Source organism: Beta vulgaris, chromosome 8, assembly GCF_026745355.1.
Source record: "Beta vulgaris subsp. vulgaris cultivar EL10 chromosome 8, EL10.2, whole genome shotgun sequence".
In the NCBI taxonomy this organism is placed as follows: Eukaryota; Viridiplantae; Streptophyta; class Magnoliopsida; order Caryophyllales; family Amaranthaceae; genus Beta; species Beta vulgaris.
This window is the reverse complement of record NC_079209.1, coordinates 33,199,234-33,227,010: the sequence shown is the minus strand read 5'-3', so window position 1 is coordinate 33,227,010 and position 27,777 is coordinate 33,199,234. Positions and strand designations below refer to the sequence as shown.

The following is a 27,777-nucleotide window of genomic DNA, read 5'->3' as shown; positions in this document are numbered from 1 at the left end:
GTCTGTTCCTTACAAAGGAACAGACTATCATTCTCAAATAAAAATTGTCACAGTTCCTTACCATCTTTACTCGTTCCTTAACAATGGAACTAGAAATAAAACGCCTCGCTTTATTCTTCTTGCTCCAATGTTGCTCCAGTATCAATTAGGAAAACATCTTCACTTAGTCTTCAAAATTCAAACTTGATTTCTCCCTTGACTTATTATTCTCTTTGTTCTTTTCAATGATACCTTGAAATTCATACACTTAAATAACTCGCTAGTCCACTACTTAATTTGCATCTTTGTTCCTTTATCATCATCAAAACTAGGGTTCAACACAGAGGATGACTCCCACGCACCTGAAGAACCTCGAACGGACCCATCAAAAAATGATCTGAAAGAATGAGTTGGAGGCGATTTCCCAAGCAACGGGAATTGTGTTTATATGAGGGGAAAGGGGAGGGGGTGAACTGTAAGGGAGAATCGGAGGCATAATTGTAGTCAATCACATACAAAAGCACCACTCTTGATGAGAGAATTGGCTCTAAGTAATATGCAAGTATAAAAGCTCAAAGATTTGTTAACGAAATTTTGTATCACAAACCGACTGCATCTTCGGTTCAAAGACTTGTACCAAAAGTAATGAAATTCCACCATCAACTGGAACATTGATAAATTCCCAGTATTAGCCAAAGCATGTATTACAAGGAGATTGGCCAACAGGCTGTTCAACAGCCTAACAAACTTCCTACTCCAAGCATGTTCAGAAAATCAATTATATGTAATAAATTAGTGTGTCCACAAATGCCAACTTAGACGTCACGTTAAAAGTTGTGGGTAATCTAAGTTGAAGTAGGATGAGACCAGGACCATATAAAAGAAAAGGACCTCTGATAGTGTAGAAACAACCCACAAGTTCTGAAGCGAAGTCGATGAGAACACATTTAACATATTAGCAATCAACATATAGATCTTCAGTTGCATTCAACTGAGCAAGGTCCTGACTCGCCAACCGAATTAGTAGCATCCCATTTCCATAATGTTTTGTAATGGCTTTGAGTATGTGTGGTTTCTCCAGAATCTTTCACAGGTTCGTGTTGCTTTCTTCTGAAAACTGCTATTTGAGAAGCAAACCCTGGTTCCACGCCCTGTATACCTCCCACTCCACCAAACTCGACACTGTAATTGTATTTCAGGGCCAAGCCAGTTGCCCAGTGATCAAACTGTTGTCTTGTCCACTCGAATTTGTGATCATGATTACGGAATTTACATGGTTGTACTTTTGCCTTATCATCTGGATCCTCCTCTTGGCTTGCTAGATTAGACCTTTGCAGAATAACATTGTACTCGTAATTCGGGGTTGAGACAATCAGAACCCTGGGGCAAAATAAGCCGAGTGCAATATCACCAAATAAGCATGCTTGATCCTCTTCCATATGCTCTATCACCTAAAAAGAAATTATAAGCATCAACAGAGGAAAATAATAAGGCAAAATTTTAAGGGCTCATTCTCTATGCACATTTCTGTTGGTGTCAAGTTATGAAAGCATGTATATGGACTCGAGCACAATAAACGGGACATACTTTCAGGGAATATACCTTGTTCTAACAGAAAAATGTTTACATCATACTTTCATCTTTTTCTTTTCCCCGTGGTCTATTACAGGACTGATATTGGTAGCAGACCAGTTTCTCTAGTGACCTTTCTATATAGAGAAGCAATTTCTTACTATTTCTTGTACTTACTGCCTCTTTACTATTAATGATTCCCCTATTTTGGATATTATTGCTAAAGAAGGTGTATTTTTCAAGATTTCACCTTGTAAGTCCTAAAGAGTAAAATATGATGATTGATTAGTTTGTCGGTTGATATAAAGCCTTGTGCTATCTCTAATTTTGCAGATGGGAGGGTGTGATCCCTCATACCGGGGGGGAGGGGGAGGGGGATCCTCCCGATGCTACAACCAACCAGAGACGAAAGAAATCTCTAGATATGGGAAACAACTTACCTTTGGAACACATTCTTTAGATTTCAAAAAGAAAAAAAAAACAGAAGATTCTGAAACTAAAGCATAATAAACTAGAAAGCGATTTAAAGGGTATCAGCAGTTGCATAAGAATCAGGAATTGGGTCAAGTGTTGACTTGAACATCTTCTTTGTAGCCACAAATTTCTCCACGTGCATCTTCCATTCCTGGCTACATAACTGGAAAGGAACATCCCAAAGTTAAAGCCAGATGTGCAGCTTGTTTGTGAAGGCTTAACAATTAACATGAATGTATGGGCCTAAGCTTAAGCACTTAAAGATAACGTACTATGTCTTCCAATGGGTGCTGTGTACCCATGGATCAGTGAAAAGGCTGCCTGTTGTTTCAATTGTTTGGGGGGGGGAGGGGGGATCCTCCCGATGCTACAACTAACCAGAGACGAGAGAAATCTCTAGATATGGAAAACAACTTACCTTTGGAACACATTCTTTAGATTTGAAAAAGAAAAAAAAAAAACAGAAGATTCTGAAACTAAAGCATAATAAACTAGAAAGCGATTTAAAGGGTATCAGCAGTTGCATAAGAATCAGGAACTGGGTCAAGTGTTGACTTGAACATCTTCTTTGTAGCCACAAAAATCTCCACGTGCATCTTCCATTCCTGGCTACATAACTGGAAAGGAACATCCCAAAGTTAAAGCCAGATGTGCAGCTTGTTTGTGGAGGCTTAACAATTAACATGAATGTATGGGCCTAAGCTTAAGCACTTAATGATAATGTACTATGTCTTCCAATGGGTGCTGTGTACCCTTGGATCAGTGAAAAGGCTGCTTTCAATTGTTTGCAATAACCGGTATAAAGTGGGTTAGCCCACGTTCTTTCTCGTCCATTCTATAAATTTTCAGATGCATCACCACACTGTTGAAGCTTTTAAGCTACCCGAGTCCGCTAGGGCAGTGACAGCCACAAACCATCCTCTTTGCCCACAAGTGGCTCCATGACCTGTATATCCCACACATCGAGATCTGAAACCATGTTCTCGTCACATCAGCATATCTGGTTTGAGATTAAGGATAGCAAGGGGGAGGCGTTTTACTGACATAAGTTTATTTGTTACCTTATAAGTCTTGAAAGTAAAAAAAAATTCGAATTTTTCAGCACTTTGGATAAGGAAGATTTGAATGATAAAGGCAATGTGCCTCACTTTCTTTAGATTGTATGGAGATCTTTTTAGTAATACCTTTTACAGTTTTCTTGAATAGAGTGATTTGAAAGGAAAGGAAGCGGAGGAGAGGGTGAGTGAGGGGATTCAATTCCACTTTTTTGGATAAGGGTTTGATGAGGGAAGGGAGGGATCAATTTACCCTCCTCAAAAGAAAAAAAATCCTTTCCATGTTGGAAATAATTTAAGGGAAAATGGGAACCCACTCACAGAAAAGGCTTTAAGTTTAGCCTTCCCCCGCCTTTTCCTCCCCTCTTCTTCCCTCTCCTCATCTTCTCTCCATTAACGTTATTCAAAACAGTAGTTAAGTTTGTTCAGGTAGAGGAATCTAGGAAAGGAAGTGAAGGGAAATGAAGGGGTGGATTTTCCTGTGTCCAATACAACATAGAGAGGGAAAGGGAAGAGAATTGGAAGGATTTCTCCCCTCTTAATGAACCAAATTCTTCCCATATTGAATAGATTTGGAAAGAAAATGCAAGCTTAATTTTCTCTCCCCTTCCTTCCCTCACCCTTCTCTCTCCTTCCCTCCTATCCCTTTCCCTCCATCACTTCTATCCAATCAAAAGGTGACTGGCACATCAATTTTGCTTAAACTTGGTCCAGCAGAGTTCTTGGTTTTTCTCTATCCGAAAGAAAAGGCTAGTTCAACAAAGACAGCTTCAAATTAGATGAGATCCACATAGTTCTGTCCTATCAAAGTTGTAAACAATTATGTGGCGTAGTCTAAAACAAATCATGTAAAAATCTAAGTCACTTACCAGAGTCCTATTACTGAAACAAGCAGAAGATATGTAAAAACCAAGGAAGATAAAGTCAAAAATCAGAGAAGAAAGTTCAACAAACCTCTAAGCATGTACCGACATCAAATCCACTCAGGCGAGAATCGAATTCAGTTATGCTACCCTCATAAAGAATTGCTAATTGAATATTTGATGTGAGCATCACAGCCTCCAACTTATCTAGTTTTGAATTTAGGACCTGAGAATACAACATGAAACCATAACTCAGCAATGAGAAGGGTGATGGAGGCAGTACATAAATAACATATCCCCATGTATTCCAAGTATCTAGTAAACACTAGTATTGCCTAACTCGCTACTCCTTGACAATCTCGCTAACAAGAAGCACGTGGCAAAGAACAGATTTATCCCGCTTTCACGTAAACAGTCATAAACAATAGCAAAACCGAAAGCCCACATGCATATATTGTAGCAATAAAGCACCCATTTAAAACGTTATCAAAACATAAGAAAGGGAGCCATCCAGCATCACTAACAGTTTTAGATATTTATTTTAAAGTCTATGATATAGGTGCTATAGCCTGTAATGAGCTTAAAATACTTGTACTAATCATGTTAATTGTGAAAACTAGAAACTACTTTTTCTGATTTTCCATACTTTTGGCTTTAGAAAAAAGAAAATGATAATGAACCGACCCTCTAAAGGGACTAAATCTATGCATGAAATTAAACATAAAAGATAAACTCCAATGATAATCCTAATGAACCTGCAAATATTGAAGTTGTTTTCACAACACCCTCTGACCTGTTTATATATTGATAGGTAGGTTTAGATACCTTAATCTGATAGATACTAGAGCATGGGTATTTTAAATGACAGATAATATGGAATAAAAAGATTATAGGGTATGGAGGAGAAATATTTAAAGTGAGCCATTCCATCAAAATATATAAGTCCCCTTGTTTTTAAAATAGCTACCCCCAACTTCTCATTCTTGACAATAGTCAACCTCATCAATTACATAGACACTAAAAGGCAAAGGTCTAAGGTTAAGGACCAGAATGTCATAGGCTCCATGATAGCATACCTTGGCAGCACGAATGAGACCCTTCTGAGAAACATCAATACCGACAATCTTCTCCAAAGAGCTTGGTGTATCAACTAACGATTCCAATAAACTTCCAGAACCACACCCAAAATCGATCTGTAGAAATAAGAGGTCAGTTCTTTTAATTATCTGCTGGAATGATAATAATAGTAATAGTAATAATTTAATTTACTAATTAAATAAGAAATAGGAGTCAGCAATCAGGTGCATGTTCTAAAATATAGCGGAAAGAAACCATAAATATGTACCAAAGAAGTAGCAGAAAATTCTTTAATGCACCGTAATGCAAATTCCAAACGCTGCTTTGACAGCGGAGGGCTGAACAGAGCCTGTTCCATTCTATCTTCCAAAGGTTCTGTTACTCGCAGCACTGTTATGGAGTATTCCAAGAAACAAGATTCTGGAAAGAGAACTCACAAAAAAATACACTTGATTATAGAAGGTAGGCAAAATCCAGGCATATCTTAGTTAAACATTTAATCACTAGAAATAATTTCAACCATAGGGTTTGATGTGTACTGCTGTAGGTTAAACCCTGCCAAATTTCAAAGGAATCTAATACCATTTGACATATACACTTTCTAACGTTTGGGATAGTTGAAGAGTTTGTAAAACAGTCTTTTATATGATAAGACTAAAGGAATCTAAAGTTTAGAACGCATGGAAAGTGGAAATTGCAAAAAAAATCCAGTTGATGGCCATATCAATTCAAACATCCTCAAAGAGGCTAGTGTAGTATCTATGTTTTCAATTAGTTGCAACACTTTCTATATGCAATTCATATACTAACCAGCCCGAATATTTTTGACTAATATATATATATATATATATATATATATATATATATATATATAAAACATTAGTATGTAAGATGTTGGATTATAAAAGGTATATTTTCAAAATAGCAGCTTTGTATTGGTCACTAATACGTAATATCAAGATATTAATGGTCAAAGTTATGCATTAGCAAGAATGCAAATCGAAGTGTAGCAACTGAAAGAAACAACGTACAAGAAAAAGAAAAATGGATCAGCTCACTTGAGGATAAAAAGGAAAGGACTTTTTCACAGTCCATAGTCGCTGCCAAAACTAGCTCTGTTTGTGGCATGTCAAGATAGAAGCAAACAGATTGTCCAGCTGTCAACTGCAAAACAGCTGCTTCAATGCATGAAATTACTGCTCCTATGCCAATCTCAAACTCAAATTCATCGCTTTTCTCCAGTATTTCTCGGATTTGAATGCTTTTAGAAACCAAGATTACACTATAGCTTATAGAGACAAGAGATCCATTAGACGGCAAGGATCCACACGCTGCTCCTTGTATGCTCCATTGTTTATTCTCGAAGATGGACACAACATTTGATGGATCTCTATGGTTTGTGTTCAGTTTGTGGCCTCCTCGTAAATGACTTGGCTGCTGAACCTTATGCAATAGTTGACAAAGAGAAAACTCCTTCATAAAACATGTGGAGTGGCATTGTATATCACAATCAGCACCAAGTAAACACAGCTCCTCTATAGTCATATTTGGTTGCTTGAAGTACAAGTTTAAAAAGGAAAGAACTCTCAGAGAAGCATTCTGCACTGCATCCCCTTGTTTCATAAAAGTATCTATGCGAGAACTTTCAAGAATTAAATTGTGATTCTTTGAGAACACTTTAACTCCGCAACTAAAGGATTCTATTTTAGCTGAATTTGGGCCAATTGTGGCCAGAGCTCCTCTAGTTTTAGATGCAACTCCCGTGCGTAACTTTTCAGTTGATAGGTTACTGCATGATCCATGCGAGTCATGATCAGATTTATTGGAGTTGCAGACAACATCGAAAACAGGTTCAGAGAGTCTATGTTGACGGCAGAATGCACAGAGGATATCCCTTGGCAAAGAGCCCCTCCAGTTTGTTTTAGTGGTAAACAACCCAGGTAAATCAGCTATGAGTAAAGAATCTCTAGATAACTTGTAAAGCCCATCAGGCATTCTCGCAACAAGCATCCTGGCAATCATTTATATCAATGAACCCACCATCAAATTCTTGAAAATACCATATTCATTTGTAAAGCAAGTAAAACATAATTTTGAACTTATATGAGAATCAAAAGGCTAAAACATAAAGATACACATCCATTCACCTATTCTGCTATACAAAGAAATGATATTCTAAACAAAAAAAATGTCACAACTTCATATTGCTAACAGAACAAAAGGCAAATGCAGGATCTCAGGTAAAGATTAAAGTTATTATATGCCAGGGAAGATGCAATACAGCTTACACAAATAATTAAGACATGATACTCTGACATAATAGACAAATCAAATCCTTTCAGACAGAGAAGTTAAAACCTCCTCATGAAACAAAAAGTTGCACATCCATGAAGCAATAGACAACATCACAACTTACATGTTTCATTAGGCCTAAATTTTGACCCAGAATATAGCAATGCTTGTCAAAGAAATGATTTTTCATTGGCCCAGATTATCAAAAAAAGATTACTATTAAGAGAGTGACTTAAAAGCATCGCCAACCAGTGGACTTCATGAATGAGGTCAGTCAGTAGAAAATTTAGTGGTAATTAGTAGTAGTATTATTATGAATTCTGGACAAGCGTTTATCAGGTCAGACACTAAATTGATATCACCTCATGTGATACTTGACAACTTGGGCACATTTAGGACCAGTTATAATTTTACATGCCAAGCACTGGTTACAATTTCCTGATCAAGGTAATTCGAGTGCACTCCACCACAATCGAAAAGGAAACTTATGAAGATCCTTGCACAAAATTTTTTTTGTTTAGCATTTGAAAATGAAACAACATCACAGTTTCAATAAAGATGTAACATGTAAGAGTCTCCATTGACAAATTCCCACTCTATGAAGTAGTCGCTACTGAGAAATTCATTAAGCATAGTAATAAATTGTAGAATAAATTATATAGAAGTGGAGAAAGCAAGCACGGAACGAGAAATTGACCTGTAATAGGAACGCATAGATACATCTTCATTGAATAACTCTGCACCTCTCCATGTGTATCCAACTGATGCTAAAATTGCATTACCATAAACATGTTGTCCCAGCATGTAACTAGCACGGACATTGAAAGAACTATCAGAATAAGATAGCTCGTTTGCTTCATGAGACACCAAAACTGAATCCAAATTACTTGGCTCTGAAGCAGAATAATACAGTCTTGACTCAGACGAAGCTTTACCGATTGTCCTGCAAAAGATAGAAAATTATAAACTTGTATCTTAGTGTAAGGACTCTGAGAGCAACAACAACAACAACAAAGCCTTAGTCCCAAAATGATTTGGGGTTGGCTAACATGAACCGTCAAAAGAAATTGTTTATTTGGCAAAAACAGAAAAAGCTCTGTAGCCAACTGGAACATAGTTTAGGTAACAAATCATGCCTGACAAGCAGTTTAAGTGATTTAAAGTAACTTACCTAGAGATAAGGACTTTTGAAGCAATAACAACATCAAGCTCTTTGGCAATAACATCCAGGTAATAGCCTTCCTGATACAAATTTATACTAAGGGATCTCACATCCTTAGCAAGGGAAAATGGAATATATACAGCCTCTGTCAAAGGTTCATTTGTCACGTCTGACCGTGGGCAGGGTAATGCTAATATAGCATCTGAGAGATAAGGATTCTTCCTCCTGATCGAAAGATCTTCCTCTAAGGTAATAAGTAATTCTGTTAATCTAGCTGCAGCTTTCATGACAAGAGGTATAGACAAGAAAGGATTTGACTCAACCCTTGCATCAATGGATCTGCATAAATTTCCAAGCTTTGCATCACAAGCAATTAAAACAGATACAGGAACAAAGCCACTAAGTTCACCCTGTCTGTAAGAAATCGCCTTTAAGTGACTGCTCAGTGGATGAAGTGATGATAGGAACTACAACAAATAAGCAAAGATAAGAACTAGTTATGTTCCAGACTTAGATTGACCACAAGTTCACAGAAAACAAAGCTGTTAACCCCCATAGGCCAAAAATGAACACAATCTAAATGGTTTGACAATAATCAGAGTTATTTGTGTCATATGCATAATTGCAGTGAACACCAACCTGGTATGTTTTAGCTCAATGTTATTACTAATGACACGAGGAGATTAGATACAAAATCAACGGTTTTCAAAAAAAGCAGTGACCTATTACTTGTTATATTGGGCATCATAATCTTGCTTATGTACCATACATATTAGCACCTTGCATGTACAGATTTCAACGGTAAACTCCCCTGTTCCTACAGCATATTATGTACAAGGACTTCAATTAACCCAACAAATTCTTTTGCAGAGAGGGAGGACGGGTTACTGGCTAATAAGATATTGGTCAAACTGCCTAGAAGAGGAAAAAGGGCAAGTAGGAAAAGACACCAACCTCACTTGAAAATATAAACGAGAGACGAGAGATCAACTCAACAGCTGCATCTGATACAGTGAGGCTGCTTTTCAGCGAATCAATGCCTAGCTGCAAGAAAAAATGAAGAAAGAAAACAGTAATGAAAAAAATACTTGGATCAACAACATTTTAGCTACATTAAAAACGAGAGTAATCTCTAGAAATCCAACAACTCTTTGGATGTGCAGCTTTCATGCAAGACAATACATAACAAACCGAAATGTCACCACTTACTTAAAGCTTATTGTTGTTTTATCAAAATAACTTGCCAAAGTGCATAGTATACTTTTAATCATGAGGCTCAAGGTCCAATGTCAGCATATTATTGGAAAGAGAGAAGCAAAGATGACCAATCCTCTATTTGAGTAAAGTGAAGTCTTGAGTCTGGCCGAGTTTTTATAACACTTGTGTACCAACTACCAGGTAATCATAGCACCAATGCATCAAAACTCTACCCCCTTCTTTAGATTACTAAGGATAACAACTGAGTCCAATACAATTCCCTGATTTCCCTCTCTACTAGTCACCTATCTTTATAATCCTGACTGGTAACAAAATCTTACTGCATTAAAAGTTTTTTTTTATGTTGGAATTCCCCATAGGCCATAACCATGATCCTCTATTCAAAGCATGCATCTTCTGTGAAAATTATTAGCTCTAAGTTACCACATTTGAGCATTTCACAAGGACAAAAATCTTATGGCATCAATCAACTCTAAGTTGACTCAAATTTTAAACTAAATTATCGGTCTGTGGACACATAATAGATTTAAGGAATCATTAAAATCTTAAAGGTAGCCCTAAACAGGGAAGAAAATCGCGGGAACTCAGCATTACGTATCGGACATCGCGATGTTACGTAATTTCGTGAGTCGCCTAAAATTTGCACACATGCCATAATATGACAAAAGGCAGATTGATCAGAGATTGCTCATCCAATTATTCATATAAATAAACACGTGTATGTGTATGGGGTCGTTCGAGAGAATTATGATCATTCCGCTACAATAGAAGATCCATTTAATTTTTCCTTTCTACCTTCCAAGAACAAAATCAAGGTATTCTGCTAAAGAATGCAAAGCTTCACATAAGATGAGTTAAGGGTTTCAATAAATGAATATATTCAAAAAAAATTCGCCTCGCAAAATATGATTAATTCCTCGAATCTGAAACTTACTCCAACAATGTTACCTAGTTTGTCAACAAACCCTCCAGCCACCATACCAAACATGTGAGAAGTGAGATAATACATAGACATAGTTATGTACTATAACTCTGAACTAGCATAACAAATCTAGGTAGAGAATTATGTTTTTGTAGGACATATCCTTTATCTCCGTTGCAATCAATGAAATAGATAATAATATCAACAGGTCATTAGTTGCAATTTGTGCATCAGTGTCAATCTCCATACACTAACAAACAACATATCAATATACACTTAACTCATACTAATACCACTGTTTTATCAAACTTTGTTTAAGTTTTGAGAGGACACCTATTGCCCATTGAAGGAGAAGAGTCAAACCACCTATCATTTCATGTGGGGTTCCATTCAAAAATCATTTGGCAAGGAATATATACCATTTCTAGTGGGGTTGCGTCCCAAAATCATTTGGCAAGGGAAATAGTGAGGAGCAATTCTTGATATTTATGAAATGGTTGATGTGCCCCACTTGAAAGCCAGCCAACATTCTTCTACCACGAGTCACCTAAAACTTGCCACATGCCATAATTGCACACATTCACTAGTCAGCATCATCAAATCCATTGATTAGGAAAAGACATGTAGCAGCCTTCAAATTTTGCAACGGGAAATTACTCAGCATATGACACATGTCACTCTCTAATTAGTTATCCATCATCAAATATTCTCCCCTTACTTGTCAACTAAATGTTTATATATAGTCATTTAGGAAAGCCTATGACTACCACATTAATAGATGAGCAAGGGACTCGTTGCAGAAATCGATGTGACGCTGATGCAAAAACTGGACATATTTTCAAAGTCTAAAATGGTGCTATTTTTGAACTCTTGTGAAGCAAGAAATGATTCTTTCCTTGGACTGATGCCTAAAGTTGGACGTATGCATGGTTTCACAAGTTTTCCTAGGGTGTATTAGGAGTACAATTCTACCTTCTCTAGGAGAATCAAGCTGGAAACTTAAGCTATAGCTATTGTACTGGCAATATCTTTCATAAAAAAATTGCATTCAACAACTTCTGACTTGTTCAAGGTGATAATTTTTTCTCTTGTTCCTTTGCAAATTGGTTGAAAGCGTTTGTACTTACAAAATGACACAAATGGTTAGCTTTGCTTGTTGGTGACATTGACTTTAACGAATCAAAGTTAAACTAATGGACTTAAGGCTAGCTTTGGCTGGCTTTTCCTTACAAGAATTTAAGATTAAATCTTACCTAAACCCTAACTGAAAAAGATAAATACATCAAGTGTCACAATCCTATAGCATTTATTTGTGAGAGTATATTTCACTAGCAAATTTCCTTATACGATGAAAAATTTAACTTGACCTTTGGACAAAGTGCCCCATAACCACCACCGAGATCTAGTATCTTCATGTACAGGTGAAGAGCAAAATGTAAATCCTTCATCATAGCTTGGGGGCTTCCAAGATCAAGTTTCCTCTCCGTTCTATTCCACATCATGTCACAACGATATTTATTGCTCATTATCCTATTACAGTGATTCACATGTATACACGTACATGACTTCTTATATGATCTCCTTCAAGAGTAGCAAATCGATATCATTCAAAATTTAAGAAGATTCCAGTCATAACATCAAAAACAATGCAAAACAATGGAGACCATACTCATCAACGAAAAAGAATCAACGTTGGCCTAGTTGGTTGGAGGCCTTCCTTCCACACTTGTGGATATTACTCATAGTTCGATTCTTTCCCCATGCAAAGTTGGATCCTCAGTCCCCCCCCCCCCCACCCCAACGGCAAAGGATATTCATCTACGTTCAAAAAAAAAAATACTCATCAACAGAAAAACCAACAAATTAGTCCAAGTAGCATTTCACCCAAAATGTAGCTAACCACTATAAACCCAACTTTGCACTATTAACAAACCAACAACTACTAAGCCTTAGTACCAAAATGGCTTCGATTATTTCCCCATGCAAAGTGGGATCCCCAACCACCACCACCACCACCACCCCTCCCCCCTCCCCCGGCAAAGCATATTCATCTACCTAAAAAAAATACTCATCAACGAAAAAACCAACAAATTACTCCAAGCATAATTAGCATTTCACCCAAAATGTAGTTAACCAGTAGAAACCCAACTTTGGACTATTAAAATACCACTACAACAACAAGAACTACTAAGCCTTAGTACCAAAATGCTTTGGGATCGGATTCACATGAATCGTCATAAGAAATCATCTCCGGTGGCCAATGGCACAATAAAACAGCAGACTATAACAATGGAACACAATCCCAAGAAACAATTTTCGACAAAAGAAAATTCGGCACACAAAATCAGACATTATGAACAAAGTTAAACATGTCCGTATAAAGCAGACTAAAAATAAAAACCCAAAAAACTAGAAAATTCACCTTCTGTATAGCCATAAGTGCAGCAGATTGCTCAGCTTCCTTCTTCTTTTTACAGGGTTGGGAAACAACGGAGAACTCGGGGAGTTGCAAGTAACAGCGAAAGAGGGAAGGGCACTTTTGAGTTATAGCCAAACCTGGGAATCCATTTTGAGAAGATTCTTCTTGGACTTCTTCTATCTTATAACATGCTTTATTACCAAATTTCTGGTATATTATGGATTTTGGTGTTAGCGTTGGTTTGTTCACTGCAACATTGGGAGATGAAGAAGATAATGTTGCAGCTTCCATTCTTAATTTTTTCTGTTGTTGCAGTGTTACGGTGAAGAAGAAGAAGGAGTATGGAGAAGGGAATTGACTGAGGGAAGAATTCAGGGAGACAACAATTTGTTTAGAAGTACTCCTCGCCTCGGGTGTCTATTACTTTACTCTTTTTTTCACAAAACTATAGGAGAACAAATAACATGGTGGAGTGCAATATAACATGAAAAAGAAATTATTATTTTATATTTCAGTGAAATATATTTTTTTATTTTTTAATAAGTGGCACGTATTTCTTTTAAGAAAATATCACAATAACTCAATAAGTGATACATAGATCAAAATGGAAATTTTTTATTACTTTTATTACAAAATTGCCATTACTATTTTTTATAAACCAAACTATTTAATCACCTAATTATAAACTTAATCCAACTTAGATTTAATCACCCACTCCCTATGTCTTAGCTGCTCTACTTATCCTCACCCTCAACCCATTTTTTTTTCTCTGATCTCAATCCCACCACCCTTCAACCACCATCTTCCTCCTTTCTCACCCCCTTTATCTTCTCTCACCTCAACACACCACCATTTTTTCCGGCCCACCACCGTTCAATTACCAACCTTCTTTCTCCTCAACCCAGATCTCCTCATCTCAGTTTCCTTCAACCCTTTCTTCGACGACACCATCTACCACATGACTCTCAAGATCCGTCACAACTCTTTCTCTCTCCTCAAGCTCAGTACCGGCTACGGTTTTTTGGATTTCCCGGTTTTTTAGGGTTCTTGGTTTCTGGCTCTTTCTCTATCTTCAAGCTTAGCGACGGTTTTTTAGGTTCTTGGTTTTTCTGGGTTTCTGGCACCATCTTCTTTATTTTTATTTCTCTGTAATTTTGAAGAACAAAGTCTCATACCTCTTCTTGTTCAGATATTTGGAAAAAATTTGGTGAAAATTTTGATTTTTTAAGCATTGTGTAATGGTGTACGGACGTTGTGGATGTTGGTGGTGGATGTGGATAGTAAATAGACGTTGACAGGTGGAGAATATAGTGGATGACAATGGTGTCAAGCACGCGGTGGTGGGCAATGGTGGACGAAGGTGGCGGTAGTGGTGGTGTTAGTTGTGGACGTGGTTAGGTCGGTGGCCTAGTGGGTGGTGGGGTAAAAGGTTGGTGGTGAATTGGTAGTTAATTAAGTGGTTAAGTTATTTAATTACATTGCAATTTCTTTGTTAATTGTGGTCCCCAACTTTCTCTCTCTAAGTTCCTTAATATGTGTGCCCTTTCTCTGTGTGTCATTTATTAAAAAATGGAGGAAGTATGTGTGAAGGAAAGTGACTGGTCCCATTCTAAAAATAAAAACAAAAAAAATGGATAAATTAACAAGGGACATCTCAAAAAGGAATATAGGTAAACTAATAAAGATCAGAGGTAGTATATATACTAGTCTCTTGACCCATGCATGATGCACGAAAAGTTCACAAACTAACTGTTTATGCCAAATTCTGATCAGGCAGAACTTAGCTGGGGATCTACAGCTAATGGAGATGCAATAACAAGGGATACTGGCTATGAAATCAAAAGAGGATGCAAAGAGAAGACAGAGACACCAAGAAATGGTGACGCGGAAAACCCCAAGAGGAGGGTAAAAACCGCGGGTGGAATTGAGTCCACCAATCCACTATGTAGGAAGATTACAACTTATAGCTAGCAGCTAGCAGCTTGTAGCTTATACTAAATACACTTGTTGATATTTGTGAAAGTAAATGGAAGTGTTCTAATGTAAGCAATGTTAATGAACTGCCTTTCTTTCAATACTTCTACTCCTATTTATATCCATACATTTATTGTAACGTTGCTTTACATGTTTACGTTGCATAACTAATCTCCTAATATGATGCCATGATCTCCTAATATCAAGGAGTATCTCCACTTCTGCTTAATGACTTTGTCAACCCTATTTTGTAGGCGCAACAGCATTACTTGACTTGGTCTTGATCAGTATCCAATGTTCTTTGAATCAAATTTATTCAACTCCCTTCGTTCCTGCTTGCTGTAGCTGCTACCTGATAACTTCTAGCTGGGACGGATGTATATCCTGCAGATTCAGCTTAGCAAGATTTTTAGGACATAACAATTGCCCCTAACTTGTGATGCCAACCTAGGCGCAACTGAGTTAAAATCACAAGTTACCAATCAAAAACAAACTGTTAGCAAAAGGACTTAAGATTTAAACAAACTGGTATTTCAAAATTTTATCTCTTAATCTGAGGAATGAAAACGTGTGAAGATAATAACTTTTACTCTAGAAGATAAATCCCTTTAATCCGCTGAAAAGATAATTTTCTTGGGGAAACGAAAAAATTCATCAGATTAATGATTACTTATCAACAGCTAAAAGATAATTTTTCACGCATCAATAAATTTTTATCCGTTAGCCCAAACTACCGTTGAGCTACCAGTATTTAAAGGACTCCTCCTCTTTTTCTGAACTTCACTTTATTTTCTAGCGACTTCGTCTCCTTCTCAGGTAAAGCTTCTTTCTCTTTCTTTCTTCCTCAAGAATTCTGTAGAGTTTTTCTTCCTTTCTAATGGGTAGAGCCATAGATGACGTTGCTTCGTCTGTCACTGAGAGAGATATCGAGGTGCTTAAGGTCCTGGGGGGCTTCCCTGAAAATGCTCAGATTATCCTCCCTACTCCCACATGCAGGCCCGAAACCTGCCCTGAAGATTACATCTGTTATTACGAACACCCTTTTTACCTAGGATACAATTACACCTTTTCCCCCCTCACTAGATCTTTCATGGAAGTTTGCACCTTTCCCTGGCCAGCTGATGCCAGCTTTTTGGAAAACCTGCCTAACCTTAGAAGCCCTAACTAAGGCATGGCATAATCCTTTCTCTCTAAATGAACTACTGACTGCCTATAGCGTTAGAAAATCGGGTAAGGGTTTCATCACTTTTAGGGCTAAGGCTCCCTTCCCCCCATTAATAGAAGGTACAATTGCATCAGACTCTATTTGGAAAACTAGGTATTTTTTGTAGTGAAAGATTCGCTGGGCGAAGCTGGGGGCCCTCTAGTTGGGGGTTGGTCTACCAAAGGTACCTAACTGTCCATTTGTGCTTTGTTTCTAAAAACGAATTAACTAGGTTCTTACCTTGTTTCTCTTGCAGGTCTTGGCCCTATTATCTCCCAGATTCCTGAACAAGCTGAGAGATTACCTGAATTGCTCAAGTTTCCTGTTGAGGAACGCACCTTCGCAGCTCCTACCGAGGTTCTACCCTTAGATTCCAGAGCATCTTCTCGCACTAACTCGATGTCGACAGGTAATCTTGATATTTGGTGCAGATTATACTTTGCTCACAAATCTTAGATACCAGGCTAACTAACTTTTCTCATTCATGCAGCTCCAGCAAGATCCAGTAACTTATCCGACGAGGATGCAATGGACAGGCTTAAGAACAGGAAGAGATCAGCTGCTTCTTCTGGGCAGTCTCAGATTGAAAGAGTTCCTCGCAAGAACCTACGCTCATCCTCCATCCCAACCACCATTGACATCACGACTGATTCTCCTAGGGATGAAGTCCTTGTGAGCTTTCCTGCTGACTTTCTAGCTGAAGAAGGTCTAGAAGGTGGGATCTGGCCTGCAGCTGACAAGCTCGTATTCCCAGCTGCACAAAAGAGGTTAAAGGGACAGGACCCTGAGGTCATCCTGAACCATGCTGTCCAGCTATCCCTACAGGTTAGTAACATCTTTTGACCTACTTTAAATCAAGAAAATGATCAATGCCGCTTATACTTATGATTTTTGTTGTTCGCCAGCTTTCCCAGAGTTGCATAGCTGCCAGGGACAGCTTGCGGACTGTTGCTACCCTTCAGGATAAGGTGGCTCGTCTGCAAAAGGACAATTTGAGCCACCAAGCTAAGCTGGAGAGGGAGAAACAGTCCCGGCTGGATGCTGAGAGCAAGTTAGCTGCTGAGCAAAAATTGATGGAGAAAGAGAGGCTGGAAAAAGATGAGAAGATAGCTGAGGCGGAGAAGGAAAATGCACGCCTGGCTGCAGCTGTAAGAGAAGCTGAGGAGAGGGCTTTAGACATCCAAGCTGAAGCAAAAATTATAGAAACTGCGAAGCTAGCTTTCCTGATTAAGTTCAAGAAGCTAGATGACAAGGGTGTCAATTTCTACATTGACAGATTCCTCAAGCTGGATTCTATGACCGCTCTGGAAGCTTTAGCTACAGGTGGCAAAACAAATGACTCGGAGAAGTCTACAGCTGAATCTCCTCCTTCTCTCAACCAGCCAGAAGGTGCTGTTCTTGGTGACAAGGACAAGGTTGCTGGCGATGATGCCAGCGTGATCTCTTAATTTCTTCAATGTTTTCATTAGTTTTTCTTTTGGAACAATTTAGTTTTAATTAGCTTGGATACTTTTACCATTGCCTACGGGGGCAATGTGTTTGTAAGAACATATTTTCTTTCAGCAATTTAATCGTTTGAACTTATGTCTTTGCCTTTTGATCTTAGCTTTTGATACTTTGATGAATACTTAAGTTACATGCATGCTTTTTAATCTTAGGTATTAGAACAACATATTTACCTGGGGTAAGTGCTGTTCAACTTAAGTTGGGCCCGTTTGCTTGGTGCTACGACCACTCAGCTAAGTTTGGGTGAACTAACCCTTAGCTGCTTGATGCTGGTGCTACGACCTTGTAGCTGGATCTCGAAATTCCAGCTACCCACCTGGGTGCTGCAACCCCTTGCGTTTACCTGCGTATGAAGTGGACTTTAGATGGCTTGCTGCTACGAGCATAAAATACTTAAGTCGTTAGACAAATTAAGTGGTTGTTTACCTGGTGGACCAATGCTTTGTGCAAAGCAGTGGTTGCCTTTAAGATTCTGGCGTCTTTGGCCCGATAGTAACCTGGTAGTGCCCCAGGTTAGAAATGATAAGCTTAAGGTGAGAAGCGTTCCAGCTTCTAGGTATTGCTTTTCCATCTTTAGTAGTTAGACGATAAGCTCCTTTTCCAACTACTTGATCGATTAGATAGGGGCCTTCCCAGCTGATCCCTAATTTACCCGCATTGACTTCTTGGGTATTCTGAAAAACTTTCCTTAGAACCCAATCTCCTACCTTGAATACTTTAGCTTTGACATTCTTGTTGAAGCTACGAGCCACTATTTGTGTTGTGCAGCCATTCGTACTAATGCTTATCTCGCAATTCTTCGATGGAATCTAGGTCGTAGCTAAGCTCTTTGTCGTTGGCTTCAGGAGTATCAATCCATATCTAGCTGTTGGGACAGCTACTTCCGCAGGTAGTACCGCCTCGCATCCATACACAAGTGAAAAAGGAGTTCTTCCTGTGGCGCCTCTTGGTGTTGTTCTGTTTGCCCACAGCACCTTAGGTAGCTCTTCTACCCATCTTCCTTCTTAGCTTTTAGGCGCCTCTTAATGCCATTGATAATTACTTTATTGCTGGACTCAGCTTGTCCGTTAGCTTGCGGATATCTAGGTGTGGAAGTTATCAAGCTGATGTTCCATTCGTGACAGAATTGCCTTGTCTTGTCACTTATGAATTGTGATCCTTATCACAAATGATTTCGCTGGGTACCCCGAATCTGCAGATAATGTTAGTATGCAAAAAGGATATTACTTCTTTATCTCTCACCTGCTGGAATGCCCCAGCTTCGATCCATTTAGAGAAGTAGTCCGTGAGTGCTACATGAAAACTTTTTGCCCTGGAGCTACAGGCAATTTCCCCACAATGTCCATGCCCCACCTCATGAAAGGCCAGGGTGTTAAGGTGGGGTGCAATATCTCAGCTGGCTGATGTGTCATGCCTGCGTGTTTTTGGCAGCTTTCGCATTTTTGCACATACTTCTTAGCATCAGCACGCATGGTTGGCCAATAATACCCGTATGCTAGGATTTTGTTTGATAAGCTTCTTCCAGCTGCATGAGACCCGCATTCACCTTCATGGAATTCCTTGAGGGTGGGCTCCCATTGGTCTTTGTCTAAGCACCTTTGTAATAGATCGTAGCTGGCGCAAGCTCTTTTGAATAGAGTGCGGAAATAACATGATATCTTGTGGCTTTCATTCGCAGCTTCCTAGCTTCCAGCTTATCTTCTGGCAAGATGCCCCTCTCCAGAAAATCGATGATTGGCTGGGTCCAGCTGGTGCTTCCTGCCTGGTTGTCATCTGATCGCACCATGTTTACTTCTTTGCTGATAGCTGGCTCAGCTAGGTGGGCTATAGGTATTGATTTGAAATCGCATTTTCTGAGTGCTGATCCGAGGTTAGCTAGGGCGTCTGCCTTGGTGTTCTGGTCCCTTGGGATCTGCTTTATGCTGAATTCTTCGAATAACTTGGCTTTGTCTTTGGCTAGCTCAAGGTAAGAGGCCATTTTAGAATCTTTAGCTGCGTACTCTCCATTTACCTGGCTTACTATTAGCAACGAATCACTGAAGACACGCAAACTGTTAGCTTTTAAATCATGTGCTAGTGTCATACCTGCTATTAAGGCCTCATATTCAGCTTCATTGTTGGTAGCTTTAAAATCGCAGCAGATAGCGCGTACTATCATGTCCCCTTGTGGCGACTTTAGCACTATACCTAGACCTGCTCCTCTGAAGTTTGAAGATCCGTCTACATACAGCTGCCATGAGCCTGATTTGCCTACTTTGTTAACATGGCGCACTTCTTCTTCAGCGGTAGCAGCTAAGTCAGGGCTAAAGTCTGCCACAAAGTCAGCTAGGGCTTGCGATTTTATAGCTGTCCTGGGTAGATACCTAATGTCATGTGCACTCAGGGATATGGCCCATTTGGCCATTCTCCCTGAATGCTCAGGTTTTCGTAATACTGCTTTGATGGGGTAATTAGTCATAACATGAATGGGGTGAGACTCAAAATAGTGCCTCAGCTTACGAGATGCCATATATAAAGCTAATACTAACTTTTCAAGTGGTGTGTACCTGGCATCAGCATCCAGCAAGGATTTGCTAACGTAATAAACTGGGAGTTGTTGATTTTCAGCTTCCCTGGCTAGTATCCGTAATACGTTCGTAAGAAGCTCTGAATTCGGATGGATCCCCCATTTCTAGGGTTTCCAGTTCAATTTTCACTCGCATCTCACCCATTCTTCACAAAAATAAGTAAGTGGCTCGATTTTTTGTTGCTTTTTTTTTCGATTTCTGATTTATTTTGTTCTAAAACTTGAACCCTAGAAATCAAAGAAGATTTATTTCTCCCTTACACGAGTTCCCCTGAATTTTTGTTCTCTCTTCAGATCTTGATGTCTCATCACGAGTTCTTCAGCGCCGTTCTTCATCACCGCGGTAGGAGGCGGCGGCGATGGTGGTTCTTCAGCACGTTCATTCAGGTTTGTGATTTTTTTTGTAGTTGAGTGTCAACTTTGCTCATCTAACTGTAATTTAATTAATGTTGTCTGGAGGAACTCATTTTACGTTTTTTTTTCTTAGATTCGTTATCTGTTGTTTCTTTTGATTTTTTTGTTGTTGCTGATCTTTTTCGATTTTGTTTTTGTCAATTTTGTAAACCCTAACATCTAATTTTATGGTTTCTGTGGCTGGATTCAGTTTTAACTGAATTTTCACGTATATCTTGGTCCATAATTACAGAATTAGTTCTAACCACATTGTGGATCTCTTTGAGTCTTTAACTTTGTTACTTTTTGGGTTTTCTTTGTTTGAAGTTTGAAGGACGAGCATTTTTGAATTTTCAAATATGCAATTTTGTGCTTGAATGAGGAGGACAGGAGCCTTCCTGCTATTGAGTTGATGTTGCCACTTCTTCAACGGGGAATTGCTGTACATCATTCTGGGCTTCTTCCAATAATTAAGGAATTGGTGGAGCTTATTTTTCAAGAAGGGATTGTGAAGGCACTATTTGCCACTGAAACTTTAAGCTTTCTGGCAGCTACAAGTATTTTTGCTCTCTATAACTGATTTTTTAAAATATAACGAAACATAATTACAAATCTAGAATATCATTCTAATTAGTTCGAATTAGAAACTATATTTCGTCTATATCTAATTTGAAAACTGAGACCCTGTGACAGTTGGCATGAGAATGATTAGCATGTCATGTTCTAATTAGTTATGCTGATTTACACATTTTTGTGGTCAAATCAGAAACTTGCTAATACGTCTTCAACGATTTGCTTAACAAATTATGCGGAGTCTTTTCATCTGATTAGATTAATCTTGTTTTTTAATCCTTTGTGGAAGGAGAGGGTTGCATTGTTTGTAAATTTACAACTCGTGTTTTTGTCTCGTGTTTTCTTGTGGTGACATAGTTTCTGGTTAATTTAGGGAACTCTGAAATTAGATGGGACTGTTAATTGGGGAACAGCTACTGTCATGGGGATATTTGCAGGAATGTTATATGGAGGCAACAAGGAGGCAGCTGCTTCTGCTGTAAGTCTTTCAATTGCAATGCCCTATCAAATTTCATTATCTCTTCTTTTTAACCTTGTACTAATTGAAGTCTAGGGGATTGGGTAACTTCTGTGACTGTTTTTCTTTCGTCAGCATTCATTTAGTTGATATTAGTATACTTCTGATGTTTTGTTATTTTCTACTGAACTTCACGTAGCACTACTATAATATAAGGCAAAGATAACAGCTTTTAGAAAACACCTAATTGAAGAGGTGTTATGTTAAATAAAAGTTATCCCCTTAGTAAAATGAATGTTATCTTTTCTAATCAAAAGTAGTGTGGAATTGTTCATCTATTTGTTATAGAACTGTGTTCCACTTACCTGTTATCTTTGATTATGTTTATTATTTATTTATTTATTCTTTTTTTCTTTCCCCCACTAACTTCAATCCCCAAAATTTTCTCAAGCAACCGTTACACGACAGTGGAAATCTTATAAAAGCAGTTCTTCTCCTTCACTGGTATAGTTCTCATGGGGGACGACAGTTCTTCTATTTTCACATATCCAAGATTCAAAAATCCATAAGAGAAGCAGAGAAATACTAAAAAGTTGAAATTGAATCACACCATCGAAATCAGTAATGGAGAAATCTCATATTTGGTAACACCTTATATTTCCCTCTCTCAGCTTATCTTTCTTCTAATGGCTCTATTAGGTTTGTGTGGGTCAAACCACTGATGACCTTTCTTCTAAGAGTGTACAGCAAAAGAGGTTGTGTTTTGTAGCAGCGAAACTGAAGGAATTTGAGATGATTGAAAATGGAAATGTTGTTAATCATAATAACCGCAATTATATATGAGGAGTTTCTTCATAGTTATTTTTTCTAGTTCTAGGTGGGAATCTACTATTATGAGTTGACTGTATTTTTTTTTATGATGTATGTGTGTTTTTATTTCAATTATTTTTATGCTTATGAATGAGTTTAGAATCAGTACTATATCTTTCATTTTCATATACCCACCTTTCATTTTCATTTTCATTTTGAGCCATTGCAGCGATACTCTTGTTGGATATTTAAAATATTTTGTATTTAAAAGTTTGCAGTATATTTTGTTCTAAGTTATAGACATAACAAATGTGATTAAACTCACTTCAAACTTAAGCATGATGTTTGCCTTTCTACAACTATTTTTCTGTGCAGGTAGTGCCAACATGCGTTTGAGGGAAGAACAAGATGCTGCTTACAGGGCAGCATTAGAAGCTGATCAGATACCCGTATAGTATCCCAGTTTGTCTCTGTTGTATGCATTTTGCCTACTTGTTGCTGGTCATAAGGCCTTTAAGTCAACTTCTTTACTCTGTATACTAAAAGTCCATAGCCTTCTTGTTTGTGACAATTGGGCTGATAGAATTGCTTGGAGGCATACAAATTCTTCTTTGAGATTTTATGGATCCATTTGTTAAAAAGTTGTGGAAATTTGGATGTGTCAAACTTTGATTTGCTTTCACTTTTCTAGTTTGTGACTTGGTGCCGGAAAATTTTCATGGTCGACTTCAAATTCATATGACTACATACTTTGTTAGAGATGAAGTCTACTCATCTCTTTTTTTTTTTTTTGGGATGGATCGAAAATGTAGGTTTTTTACGTTTAAATTATGATAACAGAATAGTTTCCTTGTAATAGTTATAATTACGAATTTATGGATTGAGAACTGAACTTCCGTTCTTTTGGAGATTAAAATTTGGGATTTGGTAGTCTATGAGTTGGGTCACTTTGCAGTGCTTGTTCGGGAAATGGGTGCGTTCTTTATCTTTTGGTCAAACTCCCCCTCGCTTTGGATTTGTTTTTGATGTACTGAGAAGTTCTTTGAGTCCAGATGCTAGTCATGAAATTAGGGCAGATTGACAATGCTCTCTAAGTGCTGGCTCATGCAGATCCAGTTTTCAGGCGTATGCAGTTCTTTCAAAGAGTTGTTGCATGTGGGTACCACATATGGGTGCATTGGTATGCCTTGCACAGTTCCATATGATTTTCTGTAGAGCATCATCATATGTGGGGCTTGCTTGTTGGTGCTTTTAGTGCTTTTAAATTTCGCTGCTAGCTGCACTTACTATGTTTGACAACTATTTTTGCTTTTGTCTGCTTCATGTGCCATGCATGTTATCATGGATCATGTCTCTTCGCGAAGTTGCATTATGAAATATAATTGAGTACAAAATTTGGTTATAGAAATTGTATAAATAAAGTGTTTTTCTTGTCCACTTTCAGTTTTCCATTATCATCCCAATGGCATAGAATTCTCATTGCTGGCTTTACTTCATTGCAGGTCGCATGCAGAGATTATCCCCATGCGCGGCATCTTTGTGCCAAATTTCCTTTTAGTTCTACAGCACTTGAAAGCCGCTGTGATTTGGTTAGATAATTTTTTGATTATTTTTCGTGTTAAATTTATTTGCTCTTTTGTATCATTTTCATGAACGTGATCCCATCTTTGTCCCAAGACATCCCGATTGTGCAGGAACTGTAATCAGAGATGATTTGGGTCTCGATTTAGAAAAGGTTGGAATGGATGTGTTAGGAACTGCTACGAAAGTCGTCATAACTAACAAAACTACTTTAATTGTTACTGATGGAAGTACAAGGCAAGCTGTTGAGAAGAGAGTTTCTAAAATCAAAGCATATGCTGAGGTACATCGCGAGTTCTTCACATATTTGACTGACGATTACTTGAATCAAAGAAATTTTAATTTGTTGGTATTGTTGTTAATGCATAACTGCAATGTCAATATCATTGCTGTGGAATAATGAAGAAATATGTGCAAATGTATGATTTCAGAGCCGAGGAAACCCTGATGTGTTGAACTTATATGAGTATTATCAGTCTCTTACTTTCACGCCTAACTTCAGGAATTATTTGAAGTTTGTTCTTTGTCCCAAGACATCCCGATTGATATAGTGCATACCTCCATTCATGAGGGTCATCTTTGCCACACATGGAAGTAGCCAGCTGTACAATCTCATGTGGAACACCAGAACATGAATCTGCAAGTAACATAGGCATGTCTCGAAGAGAAGGTCCAGAGCCCTCACTGATCCTTGCTTCATGCCTGAACAACTGGTATGCTTCTTCACTTGGAAGGCGTTCAACTTTATTGCTTCAAAACCATCCAACATTCTGCACAGCAAAGTAGATCTAGTACTTAATACCAATTTGCACCCGCTGCCTTCTGCAGGGAGTGGAATTCCTACACGGTCCAGAGAGAAACCAGCTTCTGGCACACCATCTAAGAAAAGTGCAAACCTGCCAAGACTTGCAAATGTATGTGACAACTTCGTAGCCCTTCTACTCACATCATCAACTCTAGAAAGATCACAGTTAACAACTGCAACAACATACATCATCTTGAAAATTCTTAATGGTGAACACACAAGGGGAAAGGACCCAGAAAACATAATCAAACATGCCTATCGCACAATTGTGCAAGTGCTTCATCAAATGGGTTGTCAGCTGTCCCTCATTTTCAGGTACTTAATTTTTAGATTTTCTGCAAATTTAAAAATATTGTTTAATGTTGTTTTTTAAATATGAATTCCTTGTTGTCTTCTGCAAGGTTTTGTTGTCCCGGGTTGTTGCCTCTTGTGGTGCTGCCATCGCTCTGCTGTTGCTTGCCATTTTTTGATTGTTGTCGGTCTCTACTTTGTCGAACCCCATAACTGGTGTTTTGTTTAATCGTCTTCTACTTGCAAGATTTCTGGCGATTTGTTTGCTGCGTCAATCGTTCATTCCTAGTAATTCGTTGAATTTCAAATTCAATGGTAGTATCTTTCTCTTGTGTTTGAGTAGTTGATTTTCTATCGTCGGCAAAATCTATTGTTAATTCTAATTTTGAAGTGGCGTTGGTACTAAATGAAGTTCATCCTTTGTTGATTTCATTATCTATTAGGTGTTAATGTTCAATCCTATTACTTTAATCAATTTTTTTTTTTTGTTTTTTTTTTGGTTCATATTGTCTTCGAATTTTTACTAGAATATTTTAGTTCAGGTTGATCTTTATCAGTTCTGATGATTATATTTGATGGTTTTTAGCATGATAATATTCTATGATTTTGATTTACAGTAGACTTAGAGATTGGGATTAGTAGTTTCTTTAGCATTTGATATATTTATATTGTTAGTTTTATTCTTATTTAGAAGGATAAGTTTTAGGATTAGTAGGATTAGTTTTAGGATTAGTTGTAGTTTTAGGATTAGCAGGGGCTGTCATTAAAAGGTACTAGTAATTGAGTAGGTCACCTGTATGTAGAAGTTTTTACTCCTTGTTGGTGCATGTACAGCTTCAGCCAGTTGTAATTTTTTTTTTAAAATAAAAAACTAGCAAATGCTCCGGTTGTTTAGAAAAAACCGGAGCATTTGTGATACAAATGCTCCATTTTTTCCTTAACAACCGGAGCATTTAACAATCAAATGCTCCGGTTTTTTAAACAACCGGAGCATTTGAGACACCAAATGCTCCGGTTGAAACCGGAGCATTTGCAAAACGCTCAAATGCTCGTATGGCTTCTGCTACGGGTCAAATACGGAGCATTTGTGGGCTTTTCAACCGGAGCAATTGATGTTTTTTCCACTAGTGAAGAGTTATGTACCGGGGGTATTATAGCTAACGTTGTAATTAACCTTGTACCCAAATTCAGATAACGAGAGTATAGTAGTTGGAGTATCTGATTATACTGTGTATTTGGTGTATATTTATGTTTTAAGAAAGGTTTATTCTTTTTAGTTGGGTGAAATGATTTTATAGTATTATAACTACTATTACTTTGAGGAGAATAAAGATCGTTGAAATGAGACTTTTGGATTGCGATCCTAGTTTCTGCTGATTTTAGGTGTAAGGCCTGAAGGGCATCCTTATTATTTATATTTGATGAATAAATTATTGTAGTTATTTATTTGTAGAAATGTTTTTATTGAGATTAGATATCCAGTGGGATAGATGTAGTCCCCGGTGAAGAACATGCCAACCACATTGGTTGCGATTTAGGGGTATTACCTGGGTTAATTATTGTCGTCCGAGAGGTTGGGAAGTAATGAGCTGGGTACTATCCTGCATCGGGAGTTTGGTCATTCTTAGACACAGGCAGTAGGGAACGTAAGCTCATAGGTTGTCTGGAGATTTCGATCTGACAAACCTTAGGAAGTGGGTTGCGATCCACTGGCGTTCTGCTCTTTCTCAAAAGTTATTTATAATATTTTGTTAAATTATTTTGGAGGCTTATGTTATGGATCTTGTATGCTTATATTAAATTTATTAATCATGATTTACTTTATTTAACCATGTTAAACTGTTAGCAGTTGTTTCGTTGTTATTTGGTTTAGTTGATATTTTATGTTGATTGAGACTTATTTATTAATGCTTGATAACTCCTATGTGGGTCCTAATTAAGCTGGGAGAGCTGTTAGTTACTCCCCACTGATTGTGGATATTTGTTGTATATTTTTGCAGGTTATGTTGATGAGAATCTTATTTAATTTGGTTTTGGGCTCGGGTTAAGTTGTGAGCATTAAAATGTTAGATGTTTTAGGCCTAGACTCTTATATCAATTTAAGAGTTAGTTTTCTCTTTTGGCTATCAATTTAATTTATTTATACTATTTATTTATGTTGGTTTTTATCACTTAGATATTTAGACGCATTTCTTGTAGTAGTGACATTCCCATAAGACGATGTTTCCGCCATCGTCCTATACTTCTATTATTATTATTTCTTTCTTTTCCGCTTTGAAATTATAGGGTGTTACAGAATTTGTCAACTTCATCGTCACTTAGGATGATAGGGTTATTGTAGGTTCCTAGTCTGGCAGACATGTTTAGGGAACTACAATACAATCAACCATGATGTCTTAGTACTCTTTTTAACTTATTCCCACAAGAAACAATAAGAGTAAACACAAATCAAGGCAGGAAATCATAACATCTAGCAGGCAAGAAAATATAAACAGTTAGCAGGGAAGAAAAACATTCATGCGTCATTAGCAGGGAAGTATAATAATAATGCATTGTTAGTAGGAAAGAATAATAATAATGCATT

General features: G+C 37.8%; 2 protein-coding genes and 1 long non-coding RNA gene across 8 annotated transcripts; 2 read left to right on the top strand and 1 right to left on the bottom strand.

Annotated features, from left to right (window-relative positions):
• Window positions 1-622: 622 nt before the first annotated feature.
• LOC104901238 (small RNA 2'-O-methyltransferase) lies at window positions 623-13,467 on the bottom strand. 6 transcript variants are annotated; one of them, XM_010688787.4, is made up of 10 exons: window positions 13,037-13,177; window positions 12,284-12,432; window positions 9,429-9,518; window positions 8,484-8,813; window positions 8,010-8,255; window positions 6,079-7,031; window positions 5,289-5,440; window positions 5,020-5,136; window positions 4,035-4,169; window positions 623-1,430 (listed from the first exon to the last, which is right to left on the bottom strand). In XM_010688787.4, exons 4-10 carry the CDS (start codon window positions 8,759-8,761, stop codon window positions 957-959), a joined length of 2,355 nt encoding a protein of 784 aa, XP_010687089.1. In that variant the 5' UTR covers window positions 8,762-8,813; window positions 9,429-9,518; window positions 12,284-12,432; window positions 13,037-13,177; the 3' UTR covers window positions 623-956. The 6 variants fall into 6 exon arrangements, with proteins under 6 accessions (XP_010687089.1, XP_019106741.1, XP_048490227.1 ...); XM_019251196.3 differs by lacking the exon at window positions 12,284-12,432 and adding an exon at window positions 11,034-11,167 and having other exon boundaries at window positions 8,484-8,941; window positions 13,037-13,174; XM_048634270.2 differs by lacking the exon at window positions 12,284-12,432 and adding an exon at window positions 11,034-11,161 and having other exon boundaries at window positions 8,484-8,941; window positions 13,037-13,173.
• A 3,272-nt stretch (window positions 13,468-16,739) lies between these two features.
• On the top strand, window positions 16,740-17,734 carry LOC130589892 (uncharacterized). Its single transcript, XM_057391521.1, has 2 exons — window positions 16,740-17,036; window positions 17,117-17,734. The coding sequence occupies exons 1-2, from the start codon at window positions 16,740-16,742 to the stop codon at window positions 17,657-17,659; spliced, it is 840 nt and encodes a 279-aa protein (XP_057247504.1). The 3' UTR covers window positions 17,660-17,734.
• A 6,841-nt stretch (window positions 17,735-24,575) lies between these two features.
• LOC125492810 (uncharacterized) lies at window positions 24,576-27,457 on the top strand. Its single transcript, XR_008967270.1, has 3 exons — window positions 24,576-24,810; window positions 24,926-25,217; window positions 25,304-27,457. It is a non-coding gene; the product is annotated as an uncharacterized LOC125492810 (long non-coding RNA).
• Window positions 27,458-27,777: the final 320 nt, after the last annotated feature.

Bases quoted from the DNA above. Each gene is read 5' to 3' on its own strand.
- LOC104901238 (XM_010688785.4), bottom strand. From the start codon at position 13,324: ATGGAAGCTGCAACATTATCTTCTTCATCTCCCAATGTTGCAGTGAAC. The intron at 8,256-8,483 runs GTAAGTTACTTT...TATCTTTTGCAG, and splicing joins TCAAAAGTCCTTATCTCTAG to GACAATCGGTAAAGCTTCGT. The intron at 4,170-5,019 runs GTATGCTATCAT...TTGTATTCTCAG, and splicing joins GTCTCATTCGTGCTGCCAAG to GTCCTAAATTCAAAACTAGA.
- LOC130589892 (XM_057391521.1), top strand. From the start codon at position 16,740: ATGGACAGGCTTAAGAACAGGAAGAGATCAGCTGCTTCTTCTGGGCAG. The intron at 17,037-17,116 runs GTTAGTAACATC...GTTGTTCGCCAG, and splicing joins CTGTCCAGCTATCCCTACAG to CTTTCCCAGAGTTGCATAGC.